This window comes from Canis lupus, chromosome 9, assembly GCF_011100685.1.
Source record: "Canis lupus familiaris isolate Mischka breed German Shepherd chromosome 9, alternate assembly UU_Cfam_GSD_1.0, whole genome shotgun sequence".
In the NCBI taxonomy this organism is placed as follows: Eukaryota; Metazoa; Chordata; class Mammalia; order Carnivora; family Canidae; genus Canis; species Canis lupus.
In genome coordinates this window covers 13,928,257-13,945,614 of record NC_049230.1, presented here as the reverse complement: position 1 = coordinate 13,945,614, position 17,358 = coordinate 13,928,257, and the positions used below count along the sequence as shown (strand labels likewise).

Genomic DNA, 17,358 nt, shown 5'->3' with positions numbered 1-17,358 from the left:
GAGCTTCCGGAATGGAAACCTAAACCGTCCCTCCATTAGAAGCTTCTGGCGCTTTACAAGCCAGATTATCACCAGATTCACCCTGATATCTAATCTCTCTTTGCAATTTATGCTCATCTGGGAATATTTTTTGACCCCAGGAGGCACTGAACATCATTAGGCCAAATGTGGTCTAAATGGAGTCTAATTTCATTTTCCCAACAGGGATCAGAATTATGATGGTCTTCAGAAGAATCTTTATTTGAGCTGTTTTATCCACCAACTCATGCAGGATACGCAGCACTATAATCAATCACCTTTTGGACTTAAAACATTCCCAGCAGAAAGACAGCCCCTCTGAGTTCCCTGCACTCGGGCTTTTCTCCTCCGCGGGGCCCCTGAAACCTGCTGCTGCCTGTGCTGAGAATTATGCTCAAATAACCTCAGCCCACATCCGTGACTTTTAAAAAGGACTAAGCTACCTTTTATAACCTCATTTTCCACTGGTCCAGGAGGGATATTCTGACCTTTTGTTTCAAACTTGGCATTTGACGATTATCTGATAATAATCAATTGTATCTATCCGGTTCTGCAGACAGCAACCTCTGAGGTCTTTCCATTTCTTCTCCAGCTGCTGTGATTTATTCACTTACTCGTCCTAATGGTTGTTCTGGCTGGTCTTTTAGTTCAGCTCTTAATGTAATTCTTGACATGGCAGCAAAGAGATGAGCAGAATTTCCAGACTAGAGGCATCACTTGTGAGAAACAAGGCTGTTGGGGGCTTTGCCCGCGGGGAGTTTCTTGCACTTAAGACACCACCACCACACTCTCTACTTAGAAGGGCACTTTGCATTGGGATTCCGGGAAAAGAGGCCTCCCTTGTGTCGCTTCTTGGAAGGCTCTGCTTGGACAGCTTTATGGTAACATGGCTAGCATGCTGGGAAGCACCCAGGGGAGCCGGCCATGTGTGCCAACAGCACTGGTCGGGACAGAGGCAGAACCCAGGTGGCACATGCTTGACTGGATGCTCTGGTTCTTTGAGATCCAGCCAGGCCTAGGGCGCCTGGGTGGCTCAGTCGGTAAAGCATCTGCCTCCGGCTCAGGTCATGATCCTGGGGTCTTGGGATGGAGCCACGCATGGGCTCCCTGTTCCAAGGCAAGCCTGCTTCTCCTTCTCCTGCTCTCCCTGCTTGTGTGTGTGCTCTCTCTCTTTCTCTAATAAATAAATAAATCTTTAAATAAATAAAAAATATCCAGCCAGGCCTATGTTCTGTTCCTGGGAATTCCCATGGGAGAAGGTGAAGGAGGGAGGGACCCTGGCAGCATAAAAATCTCTGGCATGTTCTTAAGGACTGAGATGGGAGCAGAACAGAATAGCATAAATTGTAAGGTATGTTGGGAAGAAGTCCCTTACAGGCTCTACTTCCCCAGTATAAGAAATACTAAAAATTAATCAATCTCATTTATTTAATATAGTCAATATTCACATATCGAATACACATCCACATAGAACATGTAAGACTAAATATTCTTTGTTTTTTTTTTTTTTTTTTAAGAGAGAGCACACAGGAGTGGGGAGAGAGGAGGCCAAAGGAGGAAGGGGGAGAGGGAGAGAGAGAAAGAGAATCCTAAGCAAGCAGCAAACTCCCTGCCCAGTGAAGAGCCTGACACAGGTCTCGATCTCACAACTCTGAGAGATCGTGACCTGAGCTGAAATTAAAAGTTGACACTTAACTGACTGAGCCACCCAGGTGCCCCTGTAAAACGAAATATTCTAAAATATCTGATATTCTTATACATTATGGCTATTGTGCACTGTCACTCCCAACTAGGAGGTAAGTTCCCCAGGATAGGGAATCTCTGTTTTGCTCATCGCTGTATGCCCGACACCTAGAACAGTGCCTGGCACACAGCAGGCAACAATAACTATTTCCTGAATGAAAAACAGTTGGCTCTGGATATTCAATAGTGACCATAAGATTCATTCAAAATAGCAAGGGAATAAGCTCTCGGGTCAGAATCGTTGACAATTTCTCTACGACCTGTTGCCTGGGCAGTGGGCTCTCCTGGTGCCATATAAGCTCTGGGCACTGAGCTCTTACTTTGGGCAAGATCTAAGAAATGAGATTGGCTTGCTTGGCAGATCTGGAAGGAGAAAGAGGAAACGTGAGAGACCCAAGCCCTGGCAATGGAGCTGGACCAATGAGCTGGTAGGTAGAGTTACCAGCTGGTGGCTTTGCTTGTCCAGTCAAACCCAGTTTGTAGCTTAAAGAAGCAGTACCCTCTCCTACCCAGAAACACAGAGGCCAGGAGAGGTTGCCCTGGAAGGCAAGAGCCATGTAACAGGAGAAATGTCTTCTTCATGCAAATCGATTCAGGCATTAGGCGGAATCACCATTATAAGCTGGCAACCCTCCCTGACTGGCAGCTGCCAGCACAGCCTAATTAATCCAGCAGCCGTGGTAGGGAAGAACATGACACTTCATGACTGAAAAACAAGCCTAAAAATAGGCTCCATCTTTCCTCCAGTGCCCCTCCACCCTCACCCCTGCTTCCCTCCCCTCATGGGCTTCATGGGGAGGCATCAGAGAGATGCTGCAGATGAAGAGAAAATGCAAGGGGACCAAAGAAAAGCCCCATCCTCACATGATTCTGGGCGATGGGTTTTATTTAGAATTGCTATTCCAGAGACTGATTAGTATCTTGCCTCCTTTCCCTGGATGCCAGTTGAAACCAGGATTTTTGAAGACCAGCCAAGAAATACCACTTATTTGGTTAACTGAACTGGATCGAAGGCCCAAGGACAACGACCAAATGTACTAAAGTATTAGAACTAGTGTAACGTTCCAAGCATATTACGCAGCTGCCAAAATGTACTGTGCACCCAAAACTGTAGAGAGAGCCAGATCATGGAGCACCCCCACAGTCCCTGGGAGATGACAGGCCAGCAAGAAACGAATGGATTTTTTTTTTTAAGGATTTTATTTATTTATTCACAAGAGACAGAGAGAGGGAGACAGAGGCATAGGGAGAGGGAGAAGCAGGCTCCCTCTAGGGAGCCCGACATGGGACTTGATCCTGGGACCCTGGGATCATGCCCTAAGACGAAGGCAGATGCTTAACCATTGGAATGGCCTTTTAAAAAGGCATTATACCCAATTTAAAAATGAGAAAAGGGTAAGACACATGTCTCCAAAGAAGACGTAGGAAGGGCAGTGAGCTCAAGAAGGGATGATCAACGATCATTAGTCATGAGGGAAATGCCAATCGAAAGTGAGATTGCTTCACATCTAAGAGGATGGCTAGAATCAAAGAGACAGACAATACAAAGTGTCAGTGATTATGTGGAGAAATTGGAATCCTCACACATTGCTGGAGGGAATGCAAAATGCAGCCGCTTTGGAAAGCAGTCTGGAAGTCCCTCTCCTCTCTCAGTGGTAGTCCAAGCCTGGACTGGAAACTCAATGGGATACTTATGGTTGGGATTTGGGGATAAGTGATAGAAAAAAAGGGACAATTTGGACCTATCCATGGCTGTTGTGATGACAACAGCAAAATGAAGCATCTGTTTGCCGTCGTGGCTTATTGGAGCTGCCCTGATAGTTGCCCCTTCCCAAGCCTGCAGATAATTCTGTGGGTCACTAACATCCCTCCATGAAATGTCCTTTCTGCTCAAGTCAGACCCCGAGAGAAGGCTCTGCCTACACAGACTTTGAGTAACTCCAGGCTCTAACAGATGCTTTGGTAATAGAGTGATAAACCAATATCTAAATGTGATTTGGCTTCCCATATAGATTGGCGTAAGGAAGAAATTCCACTTGCCAGCTCATGAATTCAGGTTCACAGGACAATGATATTTCTTGGTGTAAATTATTAAATAGGCACTAGGACATCTTGGTTAATGCCAGTTCAACTCTCAGAACCCACTTTGCTGTGGCTGGTAAAGGGGTCTATAAGATGCCACTCGCAGTGGCATAAGGGTTCTCCAGAGCTGAAGACATTTGAGAATCAACAGTTGCAGGAAGATGCTTTTACTGAACTCCCCTTATCTGCATAAAAGCAGAGCCTCCTGAAAGAATTCAACTGTCCTAATGCCCTCCCCAGGAGTTTCCCAACCAAAGAACACTGACTCTTCTCACTAAAGATGAGGAGCAAGAAGATAAGAAATTGCCTAAACAGACAGTCACAAAACTATCTCCTATCCATCCACCAAAAGCCCTGTTTATTTTTCAAAAAAGCCATTTGTTTTTCCAGAAGTGCCTTTTCTCCCCCACCTCTATTAAAATGGTATATAAGCGGGCAGCCTGGGTGGCTCAGCGGTTTGGTGCCGCCTTCAGCCCAGGGTGTGATCCTGGAGACCCGGGATCGAGTCCCACGTCGGGCTCCCTGCATGGAGCCTGCTTCTCCCTCTGCCTGTGTCTCTGCCTCTCTCTCTCTGTGTCTCTCATGAATAAATAAATAAAATCATAAAATAAATAAAATAAAATAAAATAAAATAAAATAAAATAAAATAAAATAAAATAAAATAAAATAAAATGGTATATAAGCCCCAAATTCTAATTGCTTATTTGAGTCTCATTTTTCTGGGTGGTCCCATATACATTGACAAATAAAACTTGGTCTTTTTTCCCATTCATCTGTCAATTTCAGTTTAATTTGCAGTCCCCACTGACAGAGCCTAAGTGGGCTGAGAAAAGCTTTTCCTCCCTGACATCACACACGAGATGGACAGATGAATTCACAAATGCTAGAACCAGTCAGCCTAGCCCCTACTCTGATCAAAATGCAAGGGCCATGTCTTACTTATTAAGAGATTCTCTCCAATACCAGAACAATTTGTTATGCATTGTAAGGTTCAATAAATACCCATTTAATGAATTTCAATTATGAAGCAGCCTGGCCAACATGACAGTCCCAAGACCTGTGCATGCAGGACACGTGAAAGCAAAGTGGCTCCAGTTTCTGAATATCAAAATAATGGATTTGGTTTTATTTTATGATTATGAAAATCTGTCTTATTATTTTATAGCATGTCACATATCCATTTTTTTTTCTTTTTCTCTTACTAAGCCATAATCTCCCTGGTTCTAAGATATGTGCCATACTTCTAAATATTCCAAGAGCCTTTTATTTATTTATTTATTTTTATTTTTATTCTTATTTTTATTTTTCCAAGAGCCTTTTAAATTCTAAAATGATGGACCTGGTTCAGATTTGTGCAAAGAGAATGCAGAGTACTTTTCTCCTGTGCCTCATTGGTCATTCATTTATATATGCTGGAGGTAAGTCAGGATAATGTCCACAACTTACTTTGAGCATAGAAAATTAGGGTTGAAAAGGATCTGAAAGGATGCCCAGTTTAACAACTAGTTGATGTTTAAATCTGCTCAAGGACAGCCCGATAAGTGGGTGCTCTGCTCATGCTGAAGCATCCCCAGTACCAGTGTAATGGACTGTAAGGCATCCTAGTATGTCCTCACACAGCTCACATACTTACATTCCTTCCATAAACTGAGCCTCGCCCTTTCTCCTGGCATCCTCATCCCTTGCTCTTGGTCCAACTGGTAACTTTTGAGGTCTTATAGAATATACAGGCCTAATTCTTTTCCCACCTGCCCACACCTTTACACAGCCTGGGTCCAGCTTTTCTATGTTGAATATCCTTGGTTTCTTCAGTCATTCTTCATACCACTTGGTGGCTTTCTAATCTTAAAATTCATATGAACAATTTTGGAAAAAGCTGAATAAGAAGAAGGGACTTGACCTACCAGATTATCAAGGCTCTTTATAAAGCTATGATAATTAGGAGTTTTAGGATTATAGTCTCAAAATCAATTTTTATTTTTTAATTTTTTTAACATTTTTATTTTTTAAAAAGATTTATTTATTTATTTGACAGAGCGAGCGAGAGGGACAAGCAGGGGGAGTGGCAGAGGGAGACGAAGAAGCAGGATCCCTGCTGAGCATGGAGCCCCATGTAGGGCTCTATCCCAGGACCCTGGGATCATGACCTGAGCCCAAGGCACTTAATTGACTGAGCCACCCAAGTGCTCCCTATTTTTGTTTTTAAGAGAGAGAGCACCTGTACATGCACAGGTAAATGGAGGTTGACAGGAGGAGGTAAGACGAAGGGCAGAGGGAGAGAGAGAATCTTAAGCAGGTGCTACACCCAGGGTGAGCCTATCCCAGGGCTCATCTCACAACCCTAAAATCACGACCTGAGCTGAAATCAAGAGTCAGATGTTTAGCTGACTGAGCCACTCAGGCACACTTCAAATTCTATTTTAAAAACAACCTGGTTGGCATTTTAATTAGATTTGCATTAAATTTATAATTGATTTGGGAATTGATGGCATCTTTATAATATATTAGCATTTTCTATCCATGAACCTTGCCACTTGTCCAGGGTTTTTTGCTTTAGTTTTTATTTTTCTGGTAAGCTTTATGTGGAGCTTGAACTCACCGCCCCAAGACAGTCATGTGCTCTTTTCAGTGAGCCACCAAGGTGCCCCACTTCTTTTTAAAGATTTTTTTTTAACATTTTATTTATTCATGAGAAACACAGAGAGAGAGAGAAAGTCAGAGACACAGGCAGAGGGAGATGCAGGCTTCATGCAGGGAGCGCGATGTGGGACTCCATCCTGGGTCTCCAGGATCACACCCTGGGCTGAAGGTGGCGCTAAACCACTGAGCCACCCGGGCTGCCGAGGTGCCCCACTTCTGTCCAGGGTTTAAGAAAATGTCCCCCACCAGGACACCTGGCTGGCTCAGTCGTTGGAGCATGTAATTCTTGGTCACAAAGTTGCAAATTCGAGCCCCATGTCGGGTGTGGGGCCTACTTAAAAAAGATAAACTAATGTTTTATATTTTTCTCCAAAAAGATGTTTTATATATTGTAGATTTATTATGGAGTAACTTTGAATTTCTTTGCCTATCCTTTTTTACTATAATGGAATTTTTTAAAATTATATTTTCCATTTATTGTTCCTGCTGTATAATAATAATGATGATTTTGTACATGGATTTTTTCCTCCCAGCAATCTTGCTGAATCCTCATATTGATGTTAACAGTCTTGTTGAGTCATGATTTATTATTATTATTATTATTATTATTATTATTATTATACTCAGGGGTATTTGATCTGCAAATGATCTGTCAATAGGCTTTTCACATCTGTATTCTTCACTGAACTTGGTCTAGAAGTTTCCTTTTTGCACTATTATTGTCAGTTTTACTGCCAAGGTCCATGTGGTAGACCCTGCCAGTTACCTTCCCAGGAGTCTCCATTTATCTCCTCCCTTTCTTAGAATCACATTATAGCTCTTAGACATCTCTCTTTCTCTTTTTAAAGATTTTATTTTTAAGTAATCTCTACACCCAATGTGGGGCTCAAACTCATAACCTCAGATCAAGAGTCCTATGCTCTACCCACCCAGCCAGCCTGGATCCCCTCCTGTTTTCATCAGGGAGGAAAATCTTACATCTCAATTAGCCAGAACTAGGTCACATGGTCATCCATTGCTGCAAAGGTGGCTGGGAAAGTAACATAACAAACACAATAACACAATATTTAGAGATTGTTACATTTCTATATAATGAGGAAGTTGATTTGCTGTTGTCTGTTTCTTATTGTAATGCTTTGTAACCAGCAAACAGCATCTACAGGATATTGATTTTCTGGTATTGAGATTGATTCCTAGCCTAGTGTGTAGTCAGTTTTTGCACACTTTCATGTGTGTATGAAAATCATGTTAGTTCTAGGGTCTATTAATGTCCACTAGACCAAAGTTCTAATTCTGCTGTTTACATCTGCTCTGTGTTTGCTAGATTAATTTGATGATTTGCTCTAACCATTTACTAAACAGTTATGTTAAAATCTCCCATTATAACTTTAGGCTACCTATGATTTTGTCAGTGTTGCCCTATATTTGTTGAGCTAGGTTCAGGTTTAGCATTTAACTCATATACCTTTATTGTGACCACCATATTTTGATTTATCTTACCATCAAATCTCTGTTTTCTGTTGACCATGCTTTTTATAAGCTTTTCTCTGTTCTTCCACATTCTATTGGATTGATCACATTTTCTCTTGGAAGTTATGTACTGCTTTACTATTTTTTTAGAGGTTATCTTTACACTTTGCATATGCACACGTGTCTTAAAGGTTTTTTTTTTGTTTTGTTTTGTTTTGTTTTTTTAATTTTTTATTTATTTATGATAGTCACAGAGAGAGAGAGAGAGGCAGAGACACAGGCAGAGGGAGAAGCAGGCCTCATGCACCTGGAGCCCGATGTGGGATTCGATCCCGGGTCTCCAGGATCGCGCCCTGGGCCAAAGGCAGGCGCCAAACCGCTTCGCCACCCAGGGATCCCTAAAGGTTTTTTTAATTAATCAACATTTCTCTCCTCCTCTTACACAATATTAGCAATTTAAAATGCTTTTACTGTAATTACTACCCTCTCCTCTTCTGCTATTCTTGTCCATTATTTAAATTCCACACATAGGGGCGCCTGGGTGGCTCATTTGGCTAGGCATCTGCCATTGGCTCAGGTCAGGATCTCAGGGTTCTGGAATCCAGCCCCGCATCGGGCTCCCTGCTCACCAAAGAGTCTGCTTCTCCCTCTCCCTCTGCCCCTCCCTGTACTCGTGTTCTCTGTGTCAAATAAATAAATAAAATGTTTAAATAAATAAATAAAAATAAATTCCACAAATATACTCCCAATTATTCATTATTAGTATTTTAAAAACATCCTATGCTCATGCAGATTTGCCTATATGTTTATCAATTTCTTTTAAAAAAAAAGATTTTATTTATTTATTTGAGAGAGAGAGAGAGAGAGAGAGAGCGAGCATGAGTGGGGGAGGGGTGTCTGAGGGAGAGGGAGAAGCTGACCCTCCGCTGAGCAGGGAGCCCAACTTAGGGCTCAATCACAACCTGAGCCAAAGGCAGATGCTTAACCTACTGAGCCCCCCACGCACCCTTCACTTTCTTTGTTTCTTACTACCTCTAGATTCTCCTCTCCTCTTTCTTGGGTTCCGTTTCCTTTTACTTCAGTACAATCTTTAGTAGTTCTGTCAACACGTGCCTCTGAGTGGTACTCTCTCTCAGTACTCAATTACCAAGAATGATTTTTGTGCATGACTCTCAGCTCCAACTCCCCATTTGTAGGAACCCAAAGCCTCATTTCCTGTCCCTGTACGGGCATGACATCCCCCTACATGTCAGTTCTGACATATCCCAGCTTCCTGAGCATTAGCTCATCTGCTTTCCACTCTGGCTTGCATTTCCTCTTTATTTCTCGTACCTGAGGATTTCCCTTTCTTTGTTTTGAGCTCAGCTTTATATTGTTATATTTCATCCTGTGTTTGTCATAGGAGGTGGGGGGGAGGGTCCACATTAATCTTTTTAGTTTCTATTACTGGAAGTCCAGATATTCTATTTATAACAAATTTCCCTCTTACTAATGTTTATTATTCTCCTTTAAAATAAACATCATATATTTTGATAGAGAAAACAGACATGACAGAGACAGCTGGACACTTCTTGCTCTGCTTCAGGAAAAGATATAAAGTTTTCTCAAAATTTTTTTGAATTTGCTACATAGGGAACATTCCCTAAGCAATAATTTGGGAAAAGGCAATCATCTGCCAAAAAATGGAATTTCCCATAGGTCTCTATCTATTTTCTTACATGGCCCTCACTTCTGTTTGCTCGACCGAGGTGACTCCCGCTCAATATTTGATTTTCACCCTCCACACTAAGAATGCCAAAGCAGCATATTGAGAATCTAGTCTATGTAAGGAAGTCATCCTCAGGCCAGTCCCAGAGCTCAGCAACTCTTGCAAATCAGCAGCTGGCTGGAGGCTGAACTGGCTCCAAATCCTGGGAATTCACAGCTCCTAATAGATGAACAAGATCAATCTCATTTGCATTTCATCGTGACTCAGGAATTCCCCGATACCGCATCCCTGGGTAGATTAAAACAAGCCAGTTCAATAGCCCAAGGACCTTCACTGTCAGGATAATGCCCTAGAGATTTCCAGACATCCTAGTGACAGGATCCAAATGCTCCCCCATCAAGAGGGAACAGTCCACTTCAGCCTGCTGGAAGGTGGAGGCCATGAGAATATGGTGGAATCCTAACACAGCTCCTTTCAGAAGTGTCTCATGGTCAAGACACAGAGAATGAGTAAATATTCATGAGTGTCAGTGTCAGTGAATAAACAAAGGCACTGTCCAATTATTATGTTCAAAATGCGTTCTGAATAATCACATATGGGCCAATAGGAGAAGCCATAGGTGAGGGTAAAGAGTATTCAAAAAAATGAAAGCAAAGACCGAACCAGTCATACACTGGTTCACTAGAGCAGACAGATAATTTCAATAAAATGTATTTCATGTGACTATACAAATGTCCTGACCCGGATGAGAAGAATGGAAGAAAATGGGCTGGAAAGGGGTCGAGGGCAGGGAGAAGGTCAGACAAGCCCCAGTAGTCAACTGTGCCATTAATGGTAAGAAAACAGCAAGAGAGTAAAGAATACACTCTGCAAAGCTGATGAGTGTTGGTTTATAATCCTTGATTCTTTACGCTTCCAAAGGAGCAATGGCAACCTCTACCTTGGGAAGGATGGGTCCACTTGAGAAATGGAAACCCCCTCAGCATTGCATATCACTTTGATCACAGGTGACCATTTATTGTGTCCTTTGCAAACACCTGAGCAATCGCTTGGCAGTACGTGGAAGGTGGACCAAGTCAAGATCCCGATGGCACATCCACCATCTTTGGCACCCTTCTACAACTTACAGGCAAAGCCATCTCTTTCCCACTGCTAACACTGACCCAAGGGGAGAAGACCAGATTTCATCTTAACATGTCATCCAAGGGATGGGAAGGTAAGAGGAAAGGTCCCCTTAATGAAAATGCAATTGAGGACGATTTTGCAGAAGGCAGGGGATTCTGGTTTTGGAAGCAACTAGACTGGTGGATGGAAAGGGCAGATGTAATAACTTTCCAAGTCACCTTTTTAACCCAGACACAGCACCCCCATCAGCCGTAAGGGTAGGGCTGGAAGGCTCCTGTGTGGTGGGAGAGCCCAAAGGTGGATGTCCAGCTGCCATGACTTACCTGTTGAGATACACTCGCTTCTCGGTGAACTGCCCATTGCCATGGTGAGGATCCTCAAAGGGTTCATTCTGGACGACCTCCACCCCTTCTCCTCGGTCGCTCTGTTCGTGGCTGTGCTTGCTGATCATGTACAGCTGCCCGATTTTGTACTACAAAACACACAGTGACAGAGAGGTCAGCCTCACTGCTTGACGTTGACAACACCCCCCCTTCAGCAGGCGCAGCGATCAACTACAGTCAACACTTTCTGCCAGAAAAGAAGGCAGACACATGGGCCTGGTGTTATTTTTCCTCCGGAGCGAAGAGAAGAACCAGTTGTGAGTCGAGTGTAGAACACGGCGTGTTCCCGTGAACAGTTTGCATCGCCAGGGTGATGCTTGCCGGGGTGGCTGGCAGACTCAGGTCTAGCAGCCCCCCAACCCACGGGCAGCGGCAAGAAGCCCTGGAGTCACCCATTCCACTCTGGCCCTACGGGGTTAAATGGTGCTAACGCCCTATTTTGTTTGCCAACAAACAGGCCAGGATGTGTTATTTCTATCCCTTTTCTGCCTAATTAACTGCACTGCTGGGCACAAGAGGATTAGATGTCACCTATCTTTTCCGTCACCTATGTCAAACCATTCAACTCTCGGTCCCCTGGAACAGCAGTTCTAAAGGGTGGCTGGACATCAGTAAAACCTGGAAGCTTTAACAAACTCCAGATGTACTTTCTCCAGTACAGAAAGCTGTACTCCACAGGCTGATCCACAATGAGGAAAGTCTACTGCATCCTTAACATCCGTCCTGTGCGATTCCACCCACAGTGTAGAGCCTCCCAGCCTGAGGTTCCAGAAGCCACAGGTACTTACAGGAAGATGACAATATGGAGCAACATGCAATGTGAACATTCTCTGCCCTGGCTGCATTTTTGTGTTATTCTACTTTCCTTCCTGCCTCTCTGAAAACTTCAGGGCCAAAAGGCATATCTTCCCCCAGTGATCTTTCAAAGTGGGCAAAACTCATTTGGTGGAGAAAATAGGGAGACAGAGAGAGAGGAAGGAGGGAGTAAAATGATTTTTGCAAGAGGGATATCTGCTCAGGGCCAGGAGGCAGGATGATGCCACCCTTCTGTGGCCCCTCCTGCTGATTGGGTGGGAAGGAACACACACATTGTGTCCCATCATCCAGGCCCATGCAATGGGGAAAAGAAGCCTGAGTCTGCAACAAAATAATGATGGGTTGTTCTGGGTTGTTCCCCAAAGAGCCCAGGCCAGCACAGATGTAGATCTCCTGTCTGTCCACAAGAGAGAGAAATAGATTTTATTTTATTTTATTTTATTTTATTTTATTTTATTTTTATTTTTATTTGAGAGAGAGAGAGAGAGAAATAGATTTTAATTTGAGGGGGCAGGTGAAATGGACAAATGAACAGTGTCATCAGTTCTAAGACCGAGAGGACACATACCTCCAAAGGTCCCTCTTTCATTGTGAGGCAGGTGCAGAGAGGGGACTTAAAGAACATCAGAAAACCTCTAGTCTGAGGGCAGCCCGAAGGGCCAAACCCAGTGACCATGACATAACCAACATAAAAGACAGCAGCAGGCTGGTTTTCTCGAAGGGCAGTACTACCTGTGCCACAGCCCTCCCGAGAATGATCCGCACTTAGAATGTTTCTAACACGAGTGTGTGTGTGTGTGCACGCGCGCACACACGTGTACACATGCATGCACTCACTATGCACATTTTGGGGAAGAAGGAGTGCTGAGGATAAGAGGAGGAAAGGGAGAGAGAGAAATCAAAGATAAAATCTATCTTTGAATGTATTTTCAATCAGCAGCTTGACCTGCTTCCCCCTAGTATGTCTGGCTCCTACTTTTGCTCGTAAAGACTAACTGGAACTCTTTCAAGAAGGAAGACAGTGGGGCGCCTGGGCTGCTCAGTTGGTTAAGCATCCGACTCTTGGTTTCGGCTCAGGTCATGGTTGTGGGGTCTGAGATCAAACCCCATGTCGGGCTCTGGGCTGAGCATGGAGCCTGCTTGAGATTCTCTCTCTCTCTCTCTCTCTACCTCTTCCCCCACTCTCTCTCTCTCAAAATAAATACATAAAATCTTAAAAGAAAAAGAAAGAGGGATCCCTGGGTGGCGCAGCGGTTTAGCGCCTGCCTTTGGCCCAGGGCGCGATCCTGGAGATCCGGGATCGAATCCCACGTCAGGCTCCTGGTGCATGGAGCCTGCTTCTCCCTCTGCCTGTGTCTCTGCCTCTCTCTCTCTCTCTCTGTGTGACTATCATAAATAAATAAAAATTAAAAAAAATTTTTTTTAATTTAAAAAAAAAGAAAAGAAAAAGAAAGAAGAAAGAAAACAGTAAGAAAAAGTTTACAGATTGGGGATTCTTGAGATACACCCTGAGCTCACACTCCACCTTATGCAGATGGGCACACACACCTCTAACAGGAAGGATGCTCAGCTACCCACAGGGTGGAGACTTCACTGGCAATTGCTTTGTCCTTGTTGTTCAAAAAATAAATGTTTGACTAGGATGGAATATCATTTAGTCACAAAAAAAGGAATGAAGTACTAATATTGATACTGCTTAATGGGTGTTATGGGTTGACTTCTGTTTCCCCAAAGTCCTACATTGAAAGCCCAGTAATTCAGAATGTGACCTTGTCTGGAGACAGTCTTTACAAAAGTCATCAAGTTAAAATGAAGTCCTTAGGGTGCGCACTAATTCAATAGGACCAGTGTCCTTACACACAGGGGCAAGGTGGACACACAGACACACCTGGAAGGAAGACAACATGAAGAGGCGCAAAGAGAAGACATCCATCTATAAGCAAAGGACTCACTGGAATAGCTCCTTCCCTTCCAGCCTTCAGGTAGAACCAACTCAGCCTGCTGACGCCCTATCCTGGACTCCCAGCATCCACAACCACGAGGCTATAAAATTCTGGTTGTTTGGGGTGCCTGGGTGGCTCAGTCAGTTAAGCGTCTGCCTTCACCTCAGGTCATGATCCCGGGGTCCTGGGATGGAGCCCCACATTTGGCTCCTTGCTCAGCAGATTGCCTGCTTCTACCACTACCCCTGCATGTTCTCTTTCTCTCTCAAATAAGTAAATAAAATATATATATTTTTAAAGTAATCCTGAGGCACCTGGGTGGCTCAGCGGTTGGGCATCTGCCTTCGGATCAGGGCATGACCCCAGGATCCGGGATCGAGTCCACATTGGGCTCCTTACGGGGAGCCTGCTTCTCCCTCTGCCTATGTCTCTGCCTCTCTCTCTGTGCCTCTCATAAATAAATAAATAAATAAATAAAATAAATAAATAAATAAATAAATCTTTTTGAAAAAATAGGTAAAAATAAAATAGGAATCCTGATTTTAAGAATAAAATAAAATAAAATTCTGGTTGTTCAATCACCCAGGCTGTGGTGCTTTGTTATGGGCAATCCTAGCAAACAAATACAATGGGCACAGGGTTCCCTTTTGAGGTGATGAAAGCGTTTTGCTTCTCGATAGAGGTGGTGGTTGCACAACACTGTGGATGTACTGGGTGCCACTGACCTGACCTTAACATGATGAATTTTATGTGCTGTTTCACCTCAGTTTTTTTTTTTTTTTTTTTTTTTTTTTTTAAGTGTTGGCTCTGCTTCTGAAGCAGAAACCCCTAAAACCAAAATCCCATCAAGGGCTTAAGGGGCGGGGGGGCGGGTTGGCAGAAGGGAGAGGCCTACCGCTATAGCGTCTTTAGGAGCTCCAGCCTGCTCACGTATGAAAGATGTATGACATCAAGGACAATGCATGACACAGAAGGGCCATTAGCCAGACGCGAGTCAGCCCCGGCTCAAGTGCTTCCTGCTCTGTAGAGAAGGGAACGAACCGAGGCAGACGACAGCTGATTCACCAGCGGCCAGGGAAGGGCCCGGCCGCTCAGCCTCATTGATCATTCCAACGGCTCCTGAAGGAGCCAGTGTGGGGCAGACGCCAGCCTTAGCTCACTAGGATAACGTCAGTCTGGGGGCGACCAACAGACAGTGGATGCAGTAACGTAGGTGACATTACAGGGGGACACTCAAGGCGATGGTCAAGGGCCCAGCGGCCGTCACTTCTTTCCCTCCCCAGCAGGTCAGGCCTGCTCTGCTGGTTGTGGCCATCTGAGCTGGGCAGGCCAGAAGCAGAGGTTCTGTTCTTGTTTTTAAACCACAAATTAACTCACAGACACATGCATTAAGCAGTCCCTCGGTGACAGGGTAGAGGGCAAGACAGACAGGCCTTGAACCATCTATCTCCAAATCACCAGAGATAATCCTCAAAACGGTGGATCCCAGACCATTCCCGCCCTTTTATATCCAGACCCTGGGGGGAGAGAGAAGGAAGTTGGGGACCTGGCTCGAACGTACGCTAAATGCTGAGAGCCACTGGAGCAAATTCAGTGAAGGTATTCATCTACAATTGCTCGGAAGCATGTGGTGCCAAAGTCACAATGTTCCATCTTTTGGGGGCCTGTCTTTTCTTTCCGCTTTCATACTCTTTTCTTTGCAAAGCTCTATCTCTAGTTTAGTGAAAACACCACATTTCTCATCACCTTCTCCAAAAAAAACTTGTATGTCAAAGGAAGGCTGCAAAATGCAAAGATTCAGAAGGCCTCTTTGTATCTACTCTGATCATTTACTTTGAGGCCACAGAACTGATAACAGATCTGATGACTTCACACTCACAGTGACTTGCAAATGAGGACCGAGCCTAAGACATAAGCGACTTTCTTCAGACCATGTGTGGCTGCTTGGGTGGCAGAGGTGGGATTTGCACACCACGGGTCTGTACTGTTTCTTCTCTACCCAACTTCAGCCCTTATTTCTCTTACAGGTGAATGGCTTTCACAACTCTGGGCCTCACTCTATGATTTTGAAAAAGGGAAGAGTTGAGAGCCACTGTCTCTGAACTTTGCTATTTCAGAAGCTGAATAACTGAAGTCTGAGATCATGTGAAAGATCAAAGTTGTTTAAACTGTGCCCACATATGGAATAGGGGAGCAATTATGCTCTAACTTTGTAAAATCTATTGTTATAATTCCAGAGTTTGGGTAATCATCATTACAGGCAATCACGATTAGAGACAGCTCTGCGCTGCAGGGCTGAGCCTCCATGTGAGCCGTCATCAGAACAGCTACCCCAAATAATTATCTCCATAGTCAAAAAACATCATGGGGATTTAGATCTTTCCCACATGCACACAGTGCCGCATGTTTGATAGAGCTGCAAAATTTGAGGGAAGGCAAAGTTGCATAAATGTGCCTGGGGAAGCTGAATATTTTTATCAGTGGATACTACAGCAAACTATGACTGGGCACAATCAAGTTACTCAATACAGTTCAATCTTGGGGTGTCTGGGTGGGGCAGTCAGTGAAGCGTCCAACTCTTGATTCTGGGTCAGGTTGTGATCTCAGGGTTGTGAGATCCAAGCCCTGCATGGGGCTCTGTGCTCAGTAGGGAGTCCACTTGAGATTCTCTCTCCCTCTGCCCCTCCCCCCATTTTCTCTCAAACAAATAAATCAATCTAAAAAAAAAAAATACAGTTCATCCTCAAACCTTGATTTTAGAAAGGGTGACCCTAAGCCAAAACTCTGAGTATATAGTTTATTAATTGAGCACTTCCAAAAACTGTACATCACACTTGCCACAAGTATTGGACTCAAAGATTTAGGCACAAGAGAACCCCAAACTATGACTGTTTTTCACTTAATTAACCCATCCCAAGTGCTGAGCTTCAGAGATCTCTGTGAGGCCAGGCTCTCATATTTCCCCACCCTAAAGAACCAAGAGGAGCTGTCATCGTCCTTCCAATCAATCCCTGTGTCATCCCTTCCTATTCCTTTTCTCTGCCTCCATTGGTCCCAATACCATTTCTAAACATCAAGATGTCAAAAGTGGAGACTGCTTTGTAATAAACATTACCAACTCTGGATGGAATTATTCCCCAAACACCATTCAGGACATCGAAAGGCCCAGACCATGAATCAAAATGTACATCTACTTTTGCTTTTACCATCAAAACTGTTGGATGCCACATAACCTAATAAGCATGAAGAGACATCTGTCCATCTGACTTAACACAGTATCATGTATTTTTCCATCTGTGAAATGGGCATGATTCCTGCCTGTCTCTCTCTGACTGTGTGGACAGAGGAGCAAGCAGAGGGTGATAGAAATTTGCGGTTCTTCAGAGTTTCCCACATTATTCACACCCACTATTCATGTTTTTGTCAAAAC

General features: G+C 43.9%; 1 protein-coding gene across 3 annotated transcripts in view; it reads right to left on the bottom strand.

Moving 5' to 3' along the window:
* The window catches only part of PITPNC1 (phosphatidylinositol transfer protein cytoplasmic 1), a 257,577-nt gene that overhangs the window by 116,673 nt on the left and 123,546 nt on the right, over window positions 1-17,358 (bottom strand). For all 3 annotated transcript variants that reach the window (XM_038546821.1, XM_038546820.1, XM_038546822.1), the window contains one exon: window positions 11,110-11,258. In XM_038546821.1, coding sequence (XP_038402749.1) covers window positions 11,110-11,258 — 149 coding nt within the window. The remainder of the gene's footprint in view (window positions 1-11,109; window positions 11,259-17,358) is intronic.